Source organism: Mesoplodon bidens (genome assembly GCF_964165515.1).
Source record: "Mesoplodon bidens genome assembly, contig: HAP1_SCAFFOLD_707, whole genome shotgun sequence".
NCBI classification, from domain to species: Eukaryota; Metazoa; Chordata; class Mammalia; order Artiodactyla; family Ziphiidae; genus Mesoplodon; species Mesoplodon bidens.
The window spans coordinates 21,661-45,498 of NW_027672104.1; the positions used below are offsets into that span (position 1 = coordinate 21,661).

The 23,838-nt window shown below is 39.7% G+C and overlaps 1 protein-coding gene and 1 pseudogene across 2 annotated transcripts; one reads left to right on the forward strand and one right to left on the reverse strand.

Annotated features, from left to right (window-relative positions):
- Window positions 1-1,701: 1,701 nt before the first annotated feature.
- LOC308610571 (centrosomal protein of 78 kDa-like) lies at window positions 1,702-21,367 on the reverse strand (annotated as a pseudogene). Its single transcript has 10 exons — window positions 21,349-21,367; window positions 20,921-21,055; window positions 18,415-18,550; window positions 17,175-17,224; window positions 15,397-15,527; window positions 6,277-6,354; window positions 4,417-4,583; window positions 3,174-3,345; window positions 2,804-2,851; window positions 1,702-2,265 (listed from the first exon to the last, which is right to left on the reverse strand). The product of its transcript is annotated as a centrosomal protein of 78 kDa-like (transcript).
- Window positions 21,368-21,521: 154 nt separating this feature from the next.
- LOC308610570 (transcription initiation factor TFIID subunit 7-like) lies at window positions 21,522-23,333 on the forward strand. Its single transcript, XM_081259656.1, has one exon. It carries the CDS (start codon window positions 21,693-21,695, stop codon window positions 22,740-22,742), a length of 1,050 nt encoding a protein of 349 aa, XP_081115782.1. The 5' UTR covers window positions 21,522-21,692; the 3' UTR covers window positions 22,743-23,333.
- Window positions 23,334-23,838: the final 505 nt, after the last annotated feature.

Below are 23,838 nucleotides of genomic sequence, written 5' to 3' on the forward strand. Positions count from 1 at the left end.
GCCGTTTAAAAATTCTGCTCACAATGGGGGAAGGAGACAGGTGTGCTTTCTGACAGCCCCACTGTTTTTGCACTTCTAGTGGTCACTGGCTTCTCTCTGTGCCTTCCTTAAACCCTTCTTAACAAGGGAACAGGATAACAAAGTAATTAAGAGCCTGGTTACAGCCTATGTGTGAACAGAAACATAAACAGGGACATAGAGAATAGACTAGCGGTTGCCAAGGAGGAGGGGGTGGGAGAGGGTTGGATTGGGAGTTTGGGATTAGCAGATGCAAACTGGTGTATATACAGGATGGATAAACATAAAGGTCCTACATGGGACTTCCCTGGTGGCGCAGTGGTTAAGAATACGCCTGCCAATGCAGGGGACATGGGTTCAAGCCCTGGTCCGGGAAGATCCCACATGCCAGAGAGCAACTAAGCCGGATGTCACAACTACTGAAGTCCAGGCACCTAGAGCCCGTGCTCTGCAACAAGAGAAGCCACCACAATGAGAAGCATGTGCACCTCAACTAGAGGAAGCCCACGTGCAGCAACAAAGGCCAAACACAGCCAAAAATAAATACATACATGCATTTATTTTTAAAAAGTGCATGTATTTAAAAAAAACCCAAAAAGGTCCTACTGTAGAGCACAGGGAACTATATTCTATATCCTGTGATAAACCGTAATGGAAAAGAATATGAAAAAGAATGTACATAAATGTGTAACTGAGTCACTTTCCTGTACAGCAGTAATTAACACAACACTGTAATTCAAGTGTATGTCAATAAAAAATAAAATTTAAAAAAATTGCCAGAAAAATAGTCACATAAGGGGAACTTCCCTGGTGGTCCAGTGGTTAAGACTTTGCCTTCCAATGGAGGGGGTGAGGGTTCAATCCCTGGTCGGGGAGCTAAGATCCCACATGCCTTGAGGCCAAAAAACCAAAATATAAAACAGAAGCAATACTGTAACAAATGCAATAAACACTTTAAAAATGGTTGACAGCATAAAAAATCTTTAAAGAAAAAATTCACATAAATCAGAAACAAATGAAAGATAATAAAGTCCATACATTAAAAAAAAAAAAAGAGCATGGGTTCGGGTCACATTGCAACTTCCCACTTACTTATAGCTGTGTAATTCTGGGCAACTCACATAATGTCTCCTCAGACTGTTCATCTATAAAATGGGGATGGTAAGAGTTCCCTACCTCAGAGCGTTGCTGTAATCCATAAACACGGTTAAGTGTCTTGGTAAATGTTTGAGGCTCTCTGGTTATTATGAATTAAAATATGTCAATGGCTTCTGGCTGTGTGATTTATATAATAGTTTGATGTTTAACCAAATGGTAAAACTATTCCATTTATTATTCCCATCTCTTTTTAACCCTTAGCCTGCTTTGTTGTTTATGTTTTCTGCCACCACAGAGTGCTAGTTCCAGGAGAGTAAAGGCTTTATTTTGTTCACTGCTGAAAGCAACAGCACCCAGAAAAGTACTGTACATATGAAGCCCTCAGTAAACACTAGCTGAATGAATGGTGCAAAGTGTTACAAGGAAAAGTACACCCAAACTTTCATTATAATAAAAAAGTATAGATAAAAAAATCTTTCTCTAATGGCTTCCAGTCAAGTAACTGAAAACACCATATGCTATAATAATAACATAAGTAATTTATTAAAATTTGAAGGCAAAAACATAATTTTAAAAGATTTAGACCTACGTTAGGTGTGATAGAGTATGGATGCTTTCTTGAAATTCACAATCAGATCCAAGAGTATCACTTTCAGACTGTTCTAGTACACTGAGTTTACTTTTAGTTGTCTTTGATGACACAGTCACTATTCTACTCTCTTTCTTAACAGAAATGTGTTTTCTCGAAGACTCACTTTTAATTGGTTTATTAACCAAAGAATTATTTTGCCCAATTCCTTTGCTTTTCTGCTTTACAGGTGAGTCAGAGCAGGAATGCAGGTCCTTCCCAGGTTGTTTCTTAGCAGAGTATTTTTTGGTCTATTCATCTGCTTTGCTCATTTTCTCTGAAGAAGACCTGCTCTTTCTAGATAATTCCTCTTCTTTTCTTTGACTTCCAGTTCCAGAAATGACGTCTGCTGAAGGAGAATATGTTCTAGCAATGAAATCTTCAAAAGACTCCTGCCGCTGCTCTGTGACTGGGACCCCCAGGTTGTCTTTGGAAGTTTCTAAGGCCTCCTGAGTAGACGCTGGGACACGGAAGGAGTCGAGAGGCAAAGGAATCCTAGCATCACCTGTAATTTTCGGAAAGTGGAGGGGAAGACAAAAGACAAGACAAAAATTCAGTGATGAACAAAGCCAACCATTAAAAAGTAGAGTTCAGAACTTCAATGTTACTCTGTAATCTTATTATTAACACAGTCAATTGATTAATCAGAAGATTTCAGAGCCAGTTTTTTTTGTAATTATATCTTGCCAAGTGATTCTCAGCTTAACCTAGCTATATCCAAGGCTATGTCCGCTACGTTTTCAGACTTTGGTGATTGGGGTAGTTATTACCCATTTCCTTTCCCTCACTAAAAATAAAACCCTATTCTGTAGGATAATTAATGTCTTTTCCATCCTCCAGGCACATGTAAACCGTATGTAGTTTGTGACCAGACTGTGTTCTCAAGCTGTCAGTTCCCAAGACCACTCTGAGATGGGCTGATGGGGGCTCCAAGTAAGGCTGGAGGAAAAGCTGACAGGTTTTCCCCTCCCATTCCCATAACCAGGTGATTCACTCTAATATGTTACCTATTAGCTATGTCTGGATTACTTATTTTAAAAATTATATCAGTATGTGTACCTTCATTACTGTTCCTTCATTGTAAGCTGACTGCATACAAATAGAAACCTAGATAAAATATGAACAGAATAGACATTTATACAATTTAAAATCTGGAATATTTTCTCTAATGTCTTCTTTCTTCATTAAGGATAGTTTGCTTTAACTCATAAATTTTCTCAAGAACTTCCAGTCTCCTTATTTACAAAAGTACAGTATCATGAAATGGGCCCACATTTACTAATCTCAGATTTCGAAAGGATTCCAGAGTCTTCTAGCTCCCGGGCATGTGAACTATTAGAGACTGATCGTTATTGTTTTCTCGCTGACTTGGACATTTCCTTTTTGCTAATCACTCTTAGAATCATTAAGTGCTGTTCTGTCCATTTACTTGGCTATTTTGCATTTGTTATGGGGCACCCTGTTTTGATTCTGATTTTTCCTCTTCAAGTGCCTTCTTTTCTTCTTTAGGTGGACTACTAACAGGAGAATTCATCTGGGGACGACCTAGTAAATGAAAATCTGACTGATCTATACCAGCCATTGTGGCCAACTGCCCAAGCCTAGACAAGAGGAGGAAAGGAGAAAAGACAAAGGTTATTATAATCACAGAAGAGCAGTTTAGATTTCCCCAGACTTAAAATCATGAAATACTTCTAAAATCTTTTTTTTTTTTTTTTTTTTTTTTTTTTTTTTTTTTTTGCGGTACACGGGCCTCTCACTCCTGTGGCCTCTCCCATTGCGGAGCACAGGCTCCGGACGCGCAGGCTCAGCGGCCATGGTCACGGGCCCAGCCGCTCCGTGCCATGTGGGATCCTCCCAGACCTGGGCACAAACCATAGCCCCTGCATCGGCAGGCGGACTCTCAACCACCCCGCCACCAGGGAAGCCCTACTTCTAAAATCTTAAAAGCTAACATCCTACTCCAGACTACAAGCCTCTCTCTCCCCCAAATCCTCAGCCATTTCCAGATTCATCCTCTAGGAGACATCCCACTGTCTCACTAGAAGCTTCAATATGTTCCATGCACCCTGTCCACTGCCTGTCACACCTCCATTCCTACACTTCTTTACCACCTTTCCTCCAGTTTCCAAGAATGTGTTTGTTCCTTCCTTCCCAACACCAACACCAATTCATTCACTGACAAAACACCACTCCATCAACTATCAATCTCCACTTCCCTCTTTCAGCAAAATTGCTCCCGGTTGAGAACCACTGACCTTTATCTCCCCTGCAGATTAATAATCATTTTTATGTCTAAGGCAAAGATAACTTTAATTCAAACTTATCAAACAAGCAAAAGAAGTGAAAGATAGGAAAATTCTTATGCATTCCCGACTATTTTCAATGAAAACTGCCTTTAATTTAGTCTTTACAAAACAACTATACCTACTAATTACTCTGTCTACAGGTTACTCTTTTATACTGGGCTCCCCACTCTACCAAAGCAGGCTTCCCTATATGCATTTCTTAAAAAATTTAATTCCTCATTTTAAAATGTCAACTATATTACCTATAATTACACTAAATTTGGCTAAATATAGCCACGTAAGTGATGAAAATTGCTCCAGTTCCTCAGCAAACTACCATTAGAGTCGCAAAGAGAAGAATGCCATGAAGAGAAATGAACTAACCCAGCATCTTTAAGGAGAACCAGGAAAGCATGGAACTTCTGAAAAGAATTCTCAGTGCTGCCCCAAACACCTTCATCATCCAGGATCATGCTTGTCAATGAGTGGGCATGAAGGGCTTCAGACAAAGAGAAAGTTGTGTTTCTTAACTGGGCATTTTCATGTTCCAGCTATACAAGAAGACTGAAAACGTCTGACATGATTTTTTCTCATTGTCATCAAAAGTAGTCTTGCCTTGGGCTTCCCTGGTGGCGCAGTGGTTGCGAGTCCGCCTGCCGATGCAGGGGACACGGGTTCGTGCCCCACTCTGGGAAGATCCCACATGCTGCGTAGCGGCTGGGCCCGTGAGCCATGGCCGCTGAGCCTGTGCGTCCGGAGTCTGTGCTCCGCAACGGGAGAGGCCACAACAGTAAGAGGCTCACATACCGCAAAAAAAAACCCAAAAAACAACAAACAAAGAAAAAGTAGTCTTGCCTAGTTTCAAGGAACAAAACTAAAACACTCAAAATGTAATTATTTTATAATTAATGTAACCCTCCGCCAGTAAAGACAGAGACCATATCACATAATAACCAAAGCCCACAGGCACCCAACAAAGTTTCCTATATAACACTTAGGTGGTATATAAATAAACCCAAGTTACCGTTTTATTAATGATCTTTCACAAAAGATCACATTTCTAACTGGTTCAATTCATAATGGAGCCTCATTCCACATTAGAAAATGACCTGCTTTAAGTTTCCCTTAAATTAGAAAGTGAATTATAGAATCTGATTTGAACAAAACATATTACAACTCTGATGAATGTTAAGAATTAACTTTAGTGAGTAAAATATCTAATGCTTACGTTTAAAAGTCCTAAATCATACCCAACCCAATTTATTAAATGTACGATCACCAATATTTTCTTTGGCTTCTTGAACATATTCACCCCCGTGCACTCTTCCCCTTCCGCTCAGCATCTACGCACTTAAAACCCCCTGTAAGCTCAACTCTCGTATTTCTCAGAAAGGCCGTTAATGTTCATGATGCCCCTTTTGCCTTACATGAGCAGGTACTCAACATTTATTGAATGAGTGTCTGCCAATCCACTGGATGCACTTTTAAAAATTCCTCCCTACACTCACCCTGTGATAAATTATATTTAGATAGAACTTTTTAGATTATGCCCTGCTTTCATGCACATTACCTAATGTAATTCTCATAGTATATATTTTTATCTTTCATTGCATTCTTAGAAGTTTTCCAATATCTTAAATTTATTTAAATGATTCACTTTCCTAATTCATTGCCAGGAGAGTCTCATCATGTCTTTTATGTTACTGTATATACAATACATGCACAGAAAGTGCCTTCTTGAATCAAAGAATCATGAACAGGAAATAAGCTAATGTCATATAAAAGCACACACACACACACACACATACACAAAACCAGATTTTCACATCTTTAAAAACATGCTTTCTGGGGCCTCCCTGGTGGCGCAGTGGTTGAGAGTCCGCCTGCCGATGCAGGGGATACGGGTTCGTGCCCCGGTCTGGGAGGATCCCATATGCCGCGGAGCGGCTGGGCCCGTGAGACATGGCCGCTGGGCCTGCGCATCCGGAGCCTGTGCTCCGCAACGGGAGAGGCCACAACAGTGAGAGGCCCGCATACCGCAAAAAGAAAAAAAAAAAAAAAAAAAACATGCTTTCTGGAATATAGATCATATGATCACTAAATACCAGTAAATGCAAAAGTCCATATGATACCACCGATTTGCAACATATTACAGTTTTAAAGCTTACAAAATATGTGTATATGGCTTAAAATCAAATCAAAATAAAACCAAAACACTCTCAAAAGCAGATGAAACGTGTTTACCTCACTGACTCGTCTATCAGCCTTCAGTCTTATTACTCTTTCCTCCTTTAACTGCTTTAGGCACTCCTCCAGGGTTTCCTAAACAAACAGAGTCAATATTATAAGTAATTCATAGTATAATATCCAAAAGCCTTTCCAGCTATTGGTCTCATCAGGATTTAGGGGCAGAGCCAGAAGTGAACTCAGATTTTAGTCTGCTACTGGTCATATTATACCATGCCAGTGAAATGAATGATCAAAATCTATCAAATTTGCAAAGATTTATTTAAATTCCACTCTTTCCAACATAAATTTGTGGCAGCCCACCATAAAAGGCATATGCATATAACATAGTAAGTCAGAAATAAGAAGTTACGACCAAGAAAGAAAAATTCTATTTTTATTTGTGGGTCTCTTTATAGCAGGAAGTCCTATTAACGAACCTGCTTAGCATACCTGAATTGCATAATTGCAGATTCAAAAGCATGTTTTAAAAAAGTAATCACTTTTAAAGCAATTTACAGTCAAGCACTGTTCCTGGAGTTCCCTGGGTATTAAATAATCGAATCATCAAAACCCTAAGAGGGGGCTTCCCTACTGGCACAGTGGTTAAGAATCCGCCTGCCAGTGCAGGGGACACGGGTTCGAGCCCTAGTCCAGGAAGAACCCACATGCCGCAGAGCAACTAAGCCTGTGCGTCACGACTACCGAGCCTACGCTCTAGAACCCACGTGCCACAACTCCTGAAGCCTGCGCGCCTAGAGCCTGTGCTCCGCAATAAGAGAAGCCACCGCACCGCAACGAAGAGTAGCCCCCCGCTCGACTCAACTGGAGAAAGCTGGCGAGCAGCAACGAAGACCCAACGCGGCCAAAAATAAATTTATAAAACAAAAAACCCTACGAGGAAAGAACGATCACTAACTCCATGTTATTTTACAGATGAGGGAAACAGAGGCAGAGAAGTAGAGTAAGTAGAGCAGCACAGCCAAGGTCACACCACTAAGTAGCAGAGCCACACTGTGGACTCAGGAAGCTGGCTGCCATTCCTGCTCACGGCGGTGGTAGTCTTCCCTTCACCAAGGTCACTGAAATAAAATGAACACTGATAAACTATCTTAGGAGTTTTAGGAGCTAAGACACTTCGGTCCTTGAAGTGGGGACACTGCTTGCAATAGGCAGAATTCTGACAGAGCCTCCAAGATGACCACTTACTGAAGTACACAAACCTTCCACTTATCCAATCAAACTCTAAATGTAGGTGCTGTAGTGAAGGGATTTTGCACATGGAATTAAGGTTCAAAATCAGTTGATCTTTTAAGATAGGGAGATTACTTTAGGTGGATGTGGCCTACTCAGGCACCCCACGAAAAGGACCTGAACTCTTCCTGAATTGAAGTACAAAATGGACAAGAGGGAGACTCTCCATTGCTGGCTCTGAAGAAGTCCAATGCTGCGGCAGAGAAGGCAAGCGAGAGGCCTCTAGGAGCTGAAACTCTCCCCCGACTGACAGCCAGCAAGGAAATGGGGACCTCTGTCCTGCAACTCCAGAATCTGAATTATGCCAACAAGCCGGAAGAAGCCTGTAGGCATTCTTGCCCAGAGCCTCTGGACGCTAACACAGCCAGACTGACATCTTGATTTCAGCTCTGTGGCCCACACAAACTATGGTGAACATCCAACGTTTGGGGCTCAATATCTTACACTTAAATTTCACGTGCTTTAACACTCTCAGGAGGGAACCCACATGTTCCCGTGTGTATCTGAGCAGGAAGCCCAGTCACGCTGTGCCTGGACTTCTGACCTACAGAACTCTGAGCTAGTCAAATAGGTATTGTTTTCAGTCAGTAAGAGTGTAGTAAAAGAATTAATATTCTACTCAACCTCCAGGTTCGTGAACAAAATAAATGATTGTCATTGTTTTAGGCCACTGTTTTGGGGTGGTTTCTTATGCAGTGATAAACAATCATAATACCTATACTTATGAAAACAGTAAGGTATATTTATACATGTTAACTGCTTTGAACAATCACTTAAAGAATGAGGAACTCTATTACCTGCCATCATTGGGAGAGGAGCTGGTATCACTTTCTGGAGAGTAGCTTTTGGTACCTAACAACAATCCTACATCAGGAGTTTACCCTAAGGAAATCAAAGATGTGGGCAAAGATTTATCTACCAACATGATGTCATAAGATTGTTGATAACCAAACCCTAGAAGAAAGCTAAGAGCCTCCGAATTGGGACTGGTTTAAATAAAAACAGCTCATCGTCTGAAGGAATGCTCTATGAAGCCACTAAGAATGACAAGAGGTCTCAACCAGAGTTCATGAATGGGCTTCAGGAGTGCTACATTCAAAATATATCTGTGCGTTTTTCCTGGGAGATGATGCATAAGCTTAATCAAATTCTCTGATGTAGAAGAGTAGTTAGTGACATGGCAAAATATTTCTGATACTTTTTTAAGACAAAAGAACAGATTAGGTGTGTGTACATGCAGAGGTGGCTTTTATTTCCTTCAAGAAGTTATTCATTGTTTTCAAACATTTGCTCAATGAACATATATTTTTATATTCAGAACATGTTTAAAAAATTGACAGTCTAAGAACTTCAAATTCTTTAATGTTTCATCACTAAAGCCAGTCAAGTTTTCAATGGGGAAAAAGGGGAAAAAATTGCAAAATTCCTCTACTTTTAATATAATGGTTTAGTCAATCTTCTAAAACTGATTTCAAAGAAATTCTAAACAAATAAACAAAAAAACAAAAAACCCTCAGCACGGTCAGAGGAAAGTAGACTAAAATTCCTGACTGGTTCTAAATAGCACATCAAAGTGCAATTACATGCAACAGTTTCTCCCTCTAATGGAGGGAATTAGAACACAGTGTTCAATTTTTGTGAAAAAGTGTACCCTCCTCCTACAAAATATTCAGAATTCATGTCCCTTACATGGAAATATGGAACCAAAAAAGTTAGAAAGTAAAATTGCTTGATATTCTATTACTTAAGTAAGACTAATGATAAGGCTTTGGAATAATTTTCCTTCCTTCCATCTGCTCTCCATTCCACCCTTCTGTACACCAGCTAGGGTGATTTTTCTGGGGCAAAGCTCCCATCATATTGGATATCAAATTTTATGTTCAACTTTTCTCCATTTAACATTGAAATCAATCATTTCTCCTATAATCAGGGGATTCATAACCTTGATTTTTTTGTGCGGGCTACAAAATATTCCACTGAGTGGGTTTACTGGTTAACCATTTTACAGATTTAAATTCTTTCCAACTTTTCAGTATTATCAGACAAAATAACCGTTTTTATGCATGAAGGCTTTTTTCCATATTGAGAATAACATTCTTACAATAAATCCATAAAAATGAGTTTGAGATCAAAGCAAATGAACATTTTTAAGGCTCTGAGGTACCTATCTCCAGACTTCTTTCCAAAAGATTTCTGAGATTTTACACTGCCATCAGCGATGTATCACTTGGTATATAACCTCTACTGTAACTGTTGGCTTACTTCCTCACTTAGAGTGCAAGTTATTTGAAGATAGGGGGTGTATTTTATTAAGTGTTTATCCCCAGCACCTGTGCCTAGCACAACGTAGACGGTCAATAAATAATTGCTTAATAAGGAAAATCCCTGCCACGCACGTACATATAAGATGTACGTGTGTGAAAGACAGACTGTGTGTTTTTCTCTAACTGGATAGATGAAAACTTGTCATCTTCTTTAATGTGCAATTTTTTTGCTTATAATTAGTCATTAAATTTCTCTTTTAGATTATATTGTAAATATTCAGATTCTCTGAGGCAAATGGGCCTGGCACTACCCATTAGCTACATAACCTTGGACAAGTTGTATAACTCTAGGCCTCAACTTCCTCATCTATAAAATGGAGATAAGCTCCCATATTACAGAGCTCTTGTGAGAATTACATGAGTTAAAACACATATAAAATTAGAAGAGTGCTTGGTACATAGAATATGTGCAATTAATGCTGAATGAATGAACATGCGAATGCAAACAGTAGTGAAGGGCTTCAAATGAAACGGTCTCATCCCACTCCCACATCCAGCACTCAAGAAGCGACCGATTCTTTATGCAGTTTTTAATTGTAAAATACGATATGTGTACTGAGAAGTGCACAGAACAAAACTGTCAATGTGACAAAGAAAAAGAGAATACTTACATAAGCACTACTCGAAGCTGAAAGTATTGATACTTGTCAGCATCGCAAAAACCCCCCATATCCTTTTCTCATCACAAGCTCCTTCCCTCTTCCCGGTTAAACACCAACCTCACTTCTTGACAGTCATTTCCTTTAACCTGCATGCATCCCTAACAAAAGAGTTTAGTTGTGTCAACATCTAACTTTATGTACAGGATCATAGTATATGAAGTCTTTTCTATCTTATTTCTTTCTCTCAACGTTGGTTTAAAAAATTCATCCACATTGCTGCCTGTAGCTCTAGTTCATTCAATTTTATTGCTGGATAGTTTTCCCACTGTACAAATACACATCATTTATTTAATTTTTGACTCTTAATGGACATTTGGTTTGTTTTCAGTTTGTGCTAATGCAAATCATGGACAGGAATCCTGCTGTACCCGTTATTCTGGTGCATTTACACAGGGCGGGGGTGAGGGCTGCTGGCTCACAGGCTATTTATATACCTTCAGGTGATGGAGAGGGCTAAATGCTTTCCAAAGTAGTTGTGTCGATTTATACTCCAGTATAAACAGGGTAGAAGATTCCCATAGTACTTCAGGTCTACAATACCTGATACTACCAGACTTTTTATTTATGTATTTGTCAATCTGATTGACATGTAGTTTCCTTGGTTTTGACTCACTTTTCACTTATTACTTCATGAAGTCGTACACTTTTCTGTGTTTACTGGCTGTATGGATTTCCTTTTTTATGAGGTTTACATCAAATATTGTTATTTTTTATTATTTTATTATTATTATTTACTTTTGGCTGTATTGGGTCTTCGTTGCTGCGTGCAGGTTTTCTCTAGTTGCGGCGAGCGGGGGCTACTCTTCATTGCGGTGGCTTCTCTTGTTATAAAGCACAGGATATAGGCGCGCAGGCTTCAGTAGTTGTGGCACATGGGCTCAGTAGTTGTGGCTCACGGGCTCTAGAGCACAGGCTCCGTAGTTCTGGTGCACGGGCTTCGCTGCTCCGTGGCATGTGGGATCTTCCCGGACCAGGGCTCGAACCCGTGTCCCCTGCCTTGGCAGGCAGTTTCTTAACCACTGCGCCATCAGGGAGGTCCAACTATTGTTATTTTGAATTCTTCTCCATGTCCAAGTAATACTCTTACATGACTATTTTCTCACTAAATTGGAGGCGTTATCAGTTCACTTTCTAACTTACTAATAAGTAAGGGTTTAGTTCCTCTACACTCTTTCCTATGTCCACACTGCTCAGTAAAGTTATGTCATCATGAGTTATTCCACTGCTCATGATCGCTTTGACTTGTAGTCATATACTTAAAAACCTACATTGTTGATCAACTAGAAGCTCTCTCAACGTCACGCTTTGTAAAATGAGGACATTCTTACCATCTTCCCTTTTTTCTACCTCCTGTCTACCTTCCAAACCCAGCTGTTACGTTGTCAAAGTTGAAATTTATATTCTGTTCTATGTGCAGTTAAGTCTTCTGTTACTTGAGAGTCAGTACGGAGTAAGGTTTAAGAGAACAGGCAGAGAGCCTAAACTCAAAGCCTTGATCCAACCTTAAATTAGGTACAGCCTGGGCAAGTTCCTTCCCTGACTTAGCTTCCTGCTCTCAAAAGTGGGAATGATATTAGCACCAACCTCATAAGGCTATTCAGAGGATTAAATGAGTTAATATATGCAAAAACACTTAGAGCCTAATATATGCTAAGTACATACTAGTACACAATACATTTCAGTACATACCAAGTTAATACTAATACATACTAAGTATAGTTTACTTTAGTTATTTGTGATTACATGCAAGTTGGCAATAAAAGCTGCAAACCAAGACAGTATTGCCATTATTACAATGAAATTAATATTGCCCACTGCAGATGTACTGTGTCTCTGTGTATAGACTATACCTCGTTCCATACTGTGCCAGTGTCACTGCCCTTGTGCAGGGTGACCACATACCCCAAGCCGCCTTGGGCTGTTCCAGTTTATACCTGTTGTCCTGATGTTACAGCATTAGAATGCTTCCTTACACTATTGAAGTGTAAGGATTTTGGACAAGTTCCGGTTTGGACAACAAATTATATAGGTGGTCATTACCCCTGTGTGTCACTGAAAAGGGGGACATCTATAGTGTCAAGTTGAAGTGGATTCTTCCCTTCCTCACCAATATTAGGTTAAAAATCAACCATAGTTCAGTGTGCTTCAGCTTTATGTCCGTATAGCCTTTTCTCCTCTGGAGTTCAAGTTCCTTCTCCTCTTCCTCTCCATCCTCCCTTCCAACAGTGCCTAACACCTAGTAAGTACGATATGCCTCAAGGTGTTTCTAAGCTCTCAATCACACAATCAATAGAAGCCTCTCCACTATAGACTAGCTGCAATCTGCACTGAATCCCCTATTACCTTCCTTCTTGGTTTATTGCCTCATTTTGCTGGATTATGTCTATAAATAGCTTAAGGTGTAGCACAGGAGGTCAATTTTTCAAATTTCTTTGGGTACAAAATATCTTCTTCAGCCTCCACTTATGACTGATAGTTTGGCTGGATACAAAACCCCAGGGTGAAAATTATGTGCCTGAAAAACTTTGGAGGTATCTTTCTAATGCCTTCCAGGATCCATGGTGCTCATGACAAGTATGATAAAGTCAGATTGTAACCTTTTTTTTTAGGTGACCAGTATTTTTCTCTCTGGAATGGATGTATCCTCTCAGTATTTTATTCTATTTTAATTTATTTTTTAAGTATTTGAAAGTTTCACAATGAAGGGTGCCTAGGTATGAGTCTATTCTTACTCATCTTGCATAACTATTTTCAATCTGAGGCCTGATGTCTACTTTCAGCTGTGGGGAATTTTGTTGCCCTTTGACAGCTTCCCTCCATTTTTTTTCTGGGTCTGGACTTTCTAATAGTAACATGTGGGATCTCCCAGATGCAGCCTCTCTAACATATTTCTATCACATTTTCCATTGTGTCTTTCTTTTTTATATACTGAGAAATTTTTTAAATTCCTACTGAATTTATTTCAGCAACCATATTTTCATTTCCAGGAGACCTCTCTTGCTTTCTGACCATTCTCCTTTTCATTAATACCCTAGTCTTATTTTATAGTTGCTAGCTCTTTTTAAACCTCTCTCAGGATGCTAATTAGGGTTTTTTCTTAAATTATTCTGTGCCCTAAATTGTCCCTGGTCCTACTAGGATATGTTTGCACTCTTTCCCCCTCTCTCATGTTGTAAGCTTTACTCAACTAACAGGCAAATGACAGTTATTTTCTATTTAAGAATGAGCGCAGAAAGCTCCCTGAAGTCAACGATTGATTGGCTTCTTATGCAGGAAGAAGCGGGGAGTAACTGTAACAGGATCTCCCCCAAAAACAGTTTTCTAGGGTGTAAAAACTCACAGTAGCTGCCCCAGTTCTCGCCAGTTTCACTGTCTTCAAAATGAAATCATCTCATTTCAGGAGGGTGAGGGCGGGGCAGGGAGTCCACTCCTCCAAACACATCCCTTCAATGAGCTCCCCTATTGGTCACACTTTTAACTAACTCCACCCTCTCTCCTACATGCGCACCTGAGCATGGGGCTACTTTTTCAGGTGGGGTCAGAATCCTCCTCAGTTGCACGTGGTCCCTGTGCATATTCTAGGTGATGCTTTTCCTCTGTTCTACTGCTTCAGTTTCACACTCTTCCACCTGTCTTCTTTCAAAACTATGTTGAAATCTCTTGATAGTTGTGTGCATATATACTTAAACACTTTGATACCATCATTGTAGTGTCTTGTCAAAACAGAGAAGAGCTAAAAGGGTTCTCAGTGCATTCTGAATCTGCTATTCTGTGGTCCCAGTGTTTAAACTTCTTGGACTTCCCCACTGTCTATTACTGCTTTTACAAATACAATCTCATGGTCTATTCGTGAAGGAAATGAATACACCACATCTAAAATAACAAGGAATGCGGGTTACATGCTCTAGGGTCTAGTCATACTCTGCCATTTACTAATAAACCACTTACGTTCTACAAATTGTAGGTGCGCATTTATAAAACGAAAGGGAGTAACTCTACATGAACTATAGATTTCTCCTACTCTAACATTTCATAATTTTCTAAGTTATTTTCTTAAAATTTCTCTATATTATCATTAATTTTAATTAAAAAATAAAAATCTAACTTTCTCTTTTGAAAATCAAAGAGTAGTTCCCGTAGTCCTACAATAATGGGATAATTAGTTCTGAAACCTGTCAAGTGTCATGTTTCATACGAAGAGAAAATCATATTAAATAATTTTAAAAAATTAAACATGGACTTTGTAGCACAAAGACAAGGTCCCCCACAAATGGTGTTCCTTTATTTACTAGAAATGTTCAGCTCTGCATTAAAGTTGAAATATATATTAATTTTGAGCTGCAAAAATTTCTTATGAAAATCAATTTTTCTTTTCTGTCCATACAAACAAAAGTATGGAATGACATTAGAGGTCAGGTTTATTTGGTAATAGAATGTAGCTTCTTGATATTTTTGATTTTAGGAAAGGAGACTATCAACATCAAAACTTTTTTCAACTTTACTTTTATTTAAAATGAGGCCATATTTTCCTCTTATAAAAAGAGAGTTCAACTAGAACTGTCTATTTTCTCATCTGTAAAACAAGAGCACTGAATCAGCTGACTGTATTCATTCAGAACTCAATTTCCTTATCTTATGATCACTAAGCTTCTCCCTAAATCTAAAATACTAAGCTTCTAAGCAAAGGAAAATATATTACTAACGACATGTTTTGATTTTAGTTTCTTAGAGTTCAAATGTCCACCATTCACCTTGGTCTAAGCTTAAGGAACCATTCAAGGGGATACAACGCAGATGGGAGGAGAAAACAGAACCCTCACACAAGCTGTGCTGTGTTGCAATCAGCCTTCCGTTTGAAAAATAATCTTCTCTATAGCTTTAAAGTGATAACTTTGTACCTGCAATGCTTCTTGTTTCAAACGGATTTTCTCTGGCTCCTCCTGAACACGTTCTGAGGAATCATCGACCTCTTCGATTTCTGAGGAGGAAGGACTCTCTACTGTCACAGTCACAGGAAATTCTGATGGACCTGAGTGTCACAAGAAGAAGATAGGAAACCACAGAGTTGTTACACTAAAGTGCAAAGAAAGAAGACAAGATTGTATAAAAGACAACACAAGCCAGATACCAAATATCCAAATATTAGAGGACATTTAACAAAAGTGATCTGAGGTATCATTCTTTATAAATGTCTCTCACTGCTCTTTAGTGTAAAACAGGCAATGACTAAGTAAAAGTACAGGAACTTATTTTTGCTATGTTACTGTACAGACCTCTGTTGTACGTGGTTAGGATTAGTAATGGGAATTGCCCATATTATTTTATTACGTTTCTTTCACAGAAGCCAAGTGAAGATCCAAGGTAAACATTTTTTCTCAGATCAACTTTATACTGCAAATGAAAAATTTATTCTTCACCATCAGACAAAAACAGTCTGGAAGAAAATGTAGTTTTTCAGAGGAAAATACATCAGTAAAGGGACTGATGAATAATCAGGAAGTCAACATATCTAAGCTGTGAATAATAGACATTAGAATTAAAAAAAATAAATCACATACACATACACAACTAAAACTGACCCATCAAAAATTTCATCTTCTCACCACCCTTAAGCCAAAACTACGGCAACAATTCTCCCAGCAAGCTTCACTGCCACTGCAATGTTGTTCAATAGGACATTTCCAAACATTTAAAAACTGACCTGGCCACAACCCCATAAAAGTCTACAGATCATAAAGAACTGTGCTGGGATTATAAACCACGCAGAAGACAAGTCACTAGGACATCATTTTGACAACAAGCAGCAAACCCTGCAGCATAGGAAAACCCTAACAGGAGAACGAGGTGCACACCCCTCTCTCTGGGAATGCAAGGCCAGGACTGACACCCAAGATGCTCTTCTCTCAACCTCAGCAGTGGTGCCTTTCACAGAGCAACTATGCAGTCTCCCAAGACCACTGGGAAGGAGAGTCTGATACTGACAGTATTAGCTTGCCACGAGGCCATAAGCGAGGGAATGTGTGTGGTCTTGGTGAGAGAGCAGAGGTTTGGGAGATGTTGCTTTATATTGGCTTTCAGATCAGGAATTTGTACATATAGCCCGCAAACAACGTTTCTTGAAAACGTGAACATTCTTGAGTATGACAGCTCCATGTGAGGGGTCAGAAATGGCAGTCAAGTTCGTTTCACTGGGTAACAGCTGATTTGCGGACTGGAAAACAGGCTTCCTTGTTTACAGACATAACCACAAGGCTGCCAGGTGTTCCCTAAATCCACACAAATACACAGTTGCATTGGGAGAGCGACCAAACATGTTTTTTTTTGTTTTGTTTTGTTTTGTTTTTCTTTTTTGCGGTATGCGGGCCTCTCACTGTTGTGGCCTCTCCCGTTGCGGAGCACAGGCTCCGGACGCGCAGGCCCAGCGGCCATGACTCACGGGCCCAGCCGCTCCACGGCATATGGGATCCTCCCAGACCGGGGCACGAACCCGTATCCCCTGCATCGGCAGGCGGACTCTCAACCACTGCGCCACCAGGGAGGCCCCAAACATGTTTTACATGGATTTATTTCAGAGAGGGAAATGCTTCATGTAAGGCTCTGTCAGTTTAAAAAGCAAGAAGAATGACCATCCACCTTTCCCAATTCAAGCCCTATATATCATAAATATGATAGCTACACACCACCAACTGATTACATACATCACGAGCTTTGATGAATAGAAAGCCCCTAAAAAGATAGCAACAAAACGAAGTTAGATCTTCATGTAAATACATCACCAGTTAAACCCAGTTAATACAACTATTTAGTAGTATGAACAGTATCCATACAGAATTGTGTATAAAAATAAATAAGCTCAAAACAAGGACCTGGAGGGCTCTGCTACGGAGAAAACAGAACAGAATTCAGCCTACTGGCTTGGTAATCACTCTCTGAACTGCTGAGAGGCCCCTTCAGCTCCTATGTTCAGGATGGTTGAGATTTCAGTCTCACTTCTTTAAATGGTGATATTAATCGTTCTCTAATTTACCACCCTGTGTGAGGAGGATGGACCTGCGATTAAGTGTCTCAGGAAGAAGACAGGAGACCACAGAGCTGTGAAACTCAAGTGCAAACACTGGGGATTCAACACTATAGTTTATGCAACAGCAATTCACATTACCATTTGCAAAAAAGTAGTCGGTTGTCCAGTGGGGATTAGAAACATCCATTTAACATGAGCAACTGAACAGATATTTTACACAGTAACTACTTCAAGTACTATTTAAAATCAATTCTCTTTGTTTTCTTAAGCAATTGTTAATCCCCAATTTCCTGATTACTACCAAGTAAGTCACCTGAAGATCATCTAGAGCCATCTATTTCACTTAGCAAGCCTAAAGCTATAATTCAACCATTTTATTTACTGTTCTGTGACAAAAATTACTATGAACAGCTATCCCCTGGATAAGAAATCAGCTAATGCTAGTTTGACTCACTAAATCTGATTTACTGAGTTAATAAGCCAGTTGATTTAAAATAGGTCTAATGCACATTTTTCATCCATTCTGCATTAAACTATTTCCCATGCCTAAAATGTCTTTTTTCCCATTCATACGTATCCAAATTCCTACTTCTGTGCTGTAGGGCTTCGCTCAACTACACCTGCCTTTAATCAAACTTCTCTCACATGCACAATTGGTGATCATTTTAGTCTCCTCAAGACTCCCACGGAGTTACCTCTGTTGTGACACTTGAGAAACAACTTGAAACTCCCAATTACTTTTAATTTTTCTTCCTTAGAGGGCTCATTAGGCAGAAGCCATGTGTGAGTTACCTTTTTTCCTCTACACAAAATACCAGAGACCACCCACATAATACAAGTTCCAAAATAAAGAACTCTAAATGACTGAAAAAGACAGGGAATGCAAACAGGTTACCTGTTGCTTTTTGCACTTTCTGCAGGACACAATGGCCGGAAACCAGACACTCCAGGTGGTAGCGCTTCAGGAGGGTAACATTCTTTACCAGCAGAGTATTTCCTTCCATTACTTACAGGCTTCTTTGCGGCCAAGACTACGTTTGACAAAGCATGAAAAGAAGGAATCAAGATGCACCAAAGGTCTACAGAGCAAATGTCACACGTGCACACGTCGAAAGGAATCAAAAAGGCACTTGACAACGATGCCAAGCCCATTAAAAAGAGGATCGGTTTTGTACAAAGGTTTTCCATAAGCCAGCATTTTAAAAAAACATAAGTTCTCTACAGTAACAAGTTATTTTAACTAAAACAAAAGTATTGAGATGTGCAGAAATGCAAAAATAAAAGTTTAAAAAAAATCCCAAAGTATGATACATTTTATGTATCATGCAGAAACACTCAAGTTTCCTGAATCTTAGAACACCTTTGGCATTTCTGAATCTCAAGGACACAGAAACACAGATACACCCATGACTTCTGCCAAACAGAATCTTCAGAAGTAGACCAAAAGTTAAATTTAAGATGAATTTTTCTATGTAAAAACAATACAAGTTATAAGGCTGCAAGTTGCTGGGGGGTAGGTGAGTCAATTTTACCCTCCTATAAGCCTGTCAACCTTCACTGCTCCTTTGATTTCATATAGAAAACGCACAAAAAAACAAATGAAACCCACTGGATGAAAGAGTGAAATGTGGAGACTTACCCTATATTTCAGTAGTAAAGAGGCAAGTATCTTTATAGGAAACATTTGGTTGCAAAAACTAGACCTACGTGTTAATATTTTACTTAGAACAAGCCATATATTAAAATTCACATTTAAATATTTAATTTGAATTTACTGAAAACAAACATCATAGGTTAAAATGGTTATATTTATCCTTCAAAGCTACTATATTTTATGTTATTTTATTTATTTATTTTAATAGATCTTGATTGGAGTATAATTGCTTCACAATTCTGTGTTAGTTTCTGTTACACAACAAAGCGAATCAGCCATATGCATACACATGTCCCCATATCCCACCCTCTTGAGCCTCCCTCCCACCCTCCCTATCCCACCCCTCTAGGTCATCGCAAAGCACCAAGCTGATCTCCCTGTGCTATGCTGCTGCTTTCTACTATATTTTAGCAGCATTAGGATGCAGGGTAAAATGGAGTGTATTCGGTAATATAGGACAAATATTTCATAGAGTGTAGCTTATTGATAATCACCACACGATCCTCTGTGATTTACATGCCTCTTAAAAATATATAGGAGGGCTTCCCTGGTGGCGCAGTGGTTGAGAGTCCACCTGCCGATGCAGGGGACACGGGTTCGTGCCCCGGTCCGGGAAGATCCCACATGCTGCGGAGCGACTGGGCCCGTGAGCCATGGCCGCTGAGCCTGTGCTCCGCAACGGGAGAGGCCACAAAAGTGAGAGGCCCGCGTACCACACACGCACACACACACACAAATATATATATATATATATATATATATGTATTAAAATTTTTTAAAATTACACTTTTCTTGTTAGGAGATTAAAAAATTTCTAATAAAAGTTCCCATCTTTTTTTTTTTTTTTTTTTTTTTTTTGTGGTACGCGGGCCTCTCACTGTTGTGGCCTCTCCCATGGCAGAGCACAGGCTCCGGACGCGCAGGCTCAGCGGCCATGGCTCACGGGCCCAGCCGCTCCGCGGCATGTGGGATCTTCCCAGACTGGGGCACGAACCCGTGTCCCCTGCATCGGCAGGCGGACTCTCAACCACTGCGCCACCAGGGAAGCCCAAAGTTCCCATCTTTTATTAGGCATACATAAGTACAATATAAATGGGACACAATTCACACCATTATTTCACCCCTATACTCCCCTGGATCTAGGTATATACCCAGATACTGATTTGCCTTACCTCTATGTCTCCAAATAACTGAGGGAAATACAAAAAAAAAAGCCCAAGAAATAAAATTACTCTTAAAAGAGCTCAATGAGCTTGTATACTGCAGTTACATTTCCACTTTGTTTAATCATGCTAACTAAAAAAAAATGTTTAACTGTTCTCATTCCATGATGCCCTATTATTCTGTACTAATTTTACAGAATTCCAAATATGTTGTACATATACATGTTTTATTTATATATCCTTCCATTTCTAATATCATAGCAAAAGTCAATGTAGCTATTTTAAGAATGCTTTACATAGGATATAAATTTTTAATAATAATATCTAATTAGTGTGATATCACAAATCTTAACTTCTTTGAATGTACTATTTGATTATTAAAATATCACTCTCTTTAGCGGAGGGGGTAGCGGAGGCGCGCGGGAGAATCCATGTCCTTCTTAGAACCGTTTCCTCTAAATACTTTTAAACCAACAGCTCTTGGCGAAAGTCTTCATCCCTTTAAGGCTAAGTTCTCGCGAGACGACAAGACGCCGGATAGCTTAATCGCACGTTGTGCCTGCGCGCGCTGGGGCAGCTCGCACTTCCGCCCGAGGCGTGTTGCGACTCACAGCAGCTGCCGGTCTCGCGTGGTGACGCAGCTGTTTTTTCTCGGCTAGGTCTGCTGTAACGGACGGAGGCCGCCTGAGCTGCGGAGTTGCAGAATCTGGCGTTCGGAGCTGCGGTTCTTGGCGAGATTTCGCGTTGCCCGTCCTCAGCCGTTTCACCGATAATCAGCGGATCGCTTTGTCAAGTGCCGGGAAGAACAAAGGAATTCGGAAGGAGACTCTCGGCTCCCGGCCGCCTTTCTCTGAGTGGCTTCGTTTCCCGCTCGCGCCTGTCCGGAGAAACTGGACTTATAACCGTCACTGGATTGTAAGTACCCGAGGCGAAGAGAGCTCACTACGCCCCGCTTTTTGCGTATCTTTGTTCCGGGAGAGTTTGTGGATTGGGAGTATCTGCTGAGCCTTACTTTCTGTGCCGAAAATCATTCCGTAGGAGCCGCCATTTGCTTTCCCTGCGTTGTCCTGCAGCGGCAGGACAACCTCTATCTAGAGGTTGGAACTTGGCATTGCAGCTAACAGATTTAAATGGACCTGAGTAAGGCAATGCGTCATTAACGACTGGTATTGTCACAGCATATTTAGAAAGACTTGGAACTTAATTCCGAATAGACGCTTAGTTGCTCTTCTACCTAGAACTCTTTGTAATTAAAGACGTCAATTTATAAAGAACTGGTCTTTCTGTTGAAATAGCTGAAATTTTTTAGTGCAACAAGTGGTTATTAGAGAAAAACTGAGTCACAAAGAAGTAAAGATGAGTAAGAGCAAAGATGATGCTCCTCACGAAGTAGAGAGCCAGTTTATCTTACGCCTACCTCCGGAGTATGCCTCTACTGTGAGGCGGGCGATACAGTCTGGTCATGTCAACCTGAAGGACAGACTGACAATTGAGTTACACCCTGATGGGCGTCATGGAATTGTCAGAGTGGACCAGGTCCCATTGGCGTCAAAATTGGTAGATCTGCCATGTGTTATGGAAAGTTTGAAAACTATTGATAAAAAAACCTTTTACAAGACAGCTGATATCTCTCAGATGCTTGTCTGTACAGCTGATGGTGATCTCTATCCTCCTGTTGAGGAACCAGTTGCCACTGCTGATCCCAAAGCAAGCAAGAAAAAGGATAAGGACAAAGAGAAAAAGTTTATATGGAACCATGGAATTACTCTGCCTCTAAAAAATGTCAGAAAGAGAAGGTTCCGTAAGACAGCAAAGAAGAAATATATTGAGTCTCCAGATGTGGAAAAAGAAGTAAAGCGGTTGCTGAGCACAGATGCTGAAGCTGTCAGTACCCGTTGGGAAATAATTGCTGAAGATGAAACAAAAGAAGCAGAAAGTCAAGGCCTTGATATCTCTTCCCCAGGAATGTCTGGCCACAGGCAGGGCCATGACTCATTAGAACATGATGAGCTTCGGGAGATATTCAATGACCTCAGCAGCAGCAGTGAAGATGAAGATGAGACACAGCATCAAGATGAAGAAGATATAAACATCATTGACACTGAGGAAGATCTGGAAAGGCAGCTACAGCACAAGCTAAATGAGTCAGATGAACACCACCAAGAAAACGAGGGAACTAATCAGCTGGTTATGGGAATTCAGAAACAGATTGATAACATGAAAGGCAAGCTCCAAGAGACCCAGGACAGGGCAAAGCGACAGGAGGATCTCATCATGAAAGTGGAGAACCTGGCTCTCAAGAACAGATTTCAGGCTGTGCTGGATGAACTGAAACAAAAGGAAGACCGAGAAAAGGAGCAGCTCAGCTCTTTGCAAGAAGAGCTAGAATCACTCCTAGAGAAGTGAGGAGAGTTTTGATACTTAATTTCATTCCTGACAGTGGTCAGCCTTGAAAGAAAAACTTTGTTTTCATCACCTGGACTAGACAGTAAAACTTTGCAGTAGTTCCCAGTTTCCTCCACTGCCTTCTATTGGATTTGTTTTATAATTGTGAATTTCTATCTCATTTGTTTTTTGGAACCACTTCGGTGGGTGTTTGTCCTGTAGTAAGTAGGAATGTATAGACAGATAAATGTAGGGAAGTTGTAGGATTAGTGGAGTGAACAGTTCAGTTTGGTAATTAATCACAGCTTCACTGCAGGACTTTGCTGCTGTTTCTCCGTTTACCAGAAGCTGCCATTGCTACTCTGTGATGCCATCTGAGATAAATTAGTAGATTCTAGTTTGGTGGCAGTGAAGTTTGTTTACATACGTTTTCCCATGCTGTAGCTATTTTCCCAGTTATTCAAAGCAGTTTTCCACATTTTGCATTGCAAATCATTTCATAAAGTTGTTTTAACAATAAATAAAAGCAAGTAATTTTCACCTTAAAAAAAATAAAATATCACTCTTGAAATAACAATTGGCAGACGATCATAAGCTTTTTTTTGACTTCATAAACACTCTTAACAACTTATTTAATACACTATTGTCCAAGCAAGTTGATTAATAGAGAATCAAAAACATACAACTTGAAGTAGAAAAAAAAAAGCTGTATTTATGAAGATGTTTACAATAGTTTATTTGAGGTTATTTCCAATTTTTCACCAATTTAAAAAATTGACCTACTCAATGAAACCATGTGAATGCAATGTTAAAAAGTATAACTATGAATCACAGAATTTAAATTTAGTATGAAAAGATAAGAATGGCAAATTATATTGAAGCTATGTGGAATTATGTTTATAGACAGCAGGAAGAGAAAATTAAAATGTAAATATTGCTTGATAGGATAATGGGATTAGAGGTGGTCTTTTACATTTTTCATTTTTATGCTAATACCTTTATAAAACCCAAAAATCTTCAAACAACACATTTTTTAAAAATTGTGGTAAACGACACAAAACAGAAAATTTATAATTTTAACCATTTTAAAGTGGACCGTTCATTGATATGAAGTCAA

Excerpts from the sequence above, each read along its gene's own strand:
- LOC308610570 (XM_081259656.1), top strand. The coding sequence starts at position 21,693 with ATGAGTAAGAGCAAAGATGATGCTCCTCACGAAGTAGAGAGCCAGTTT.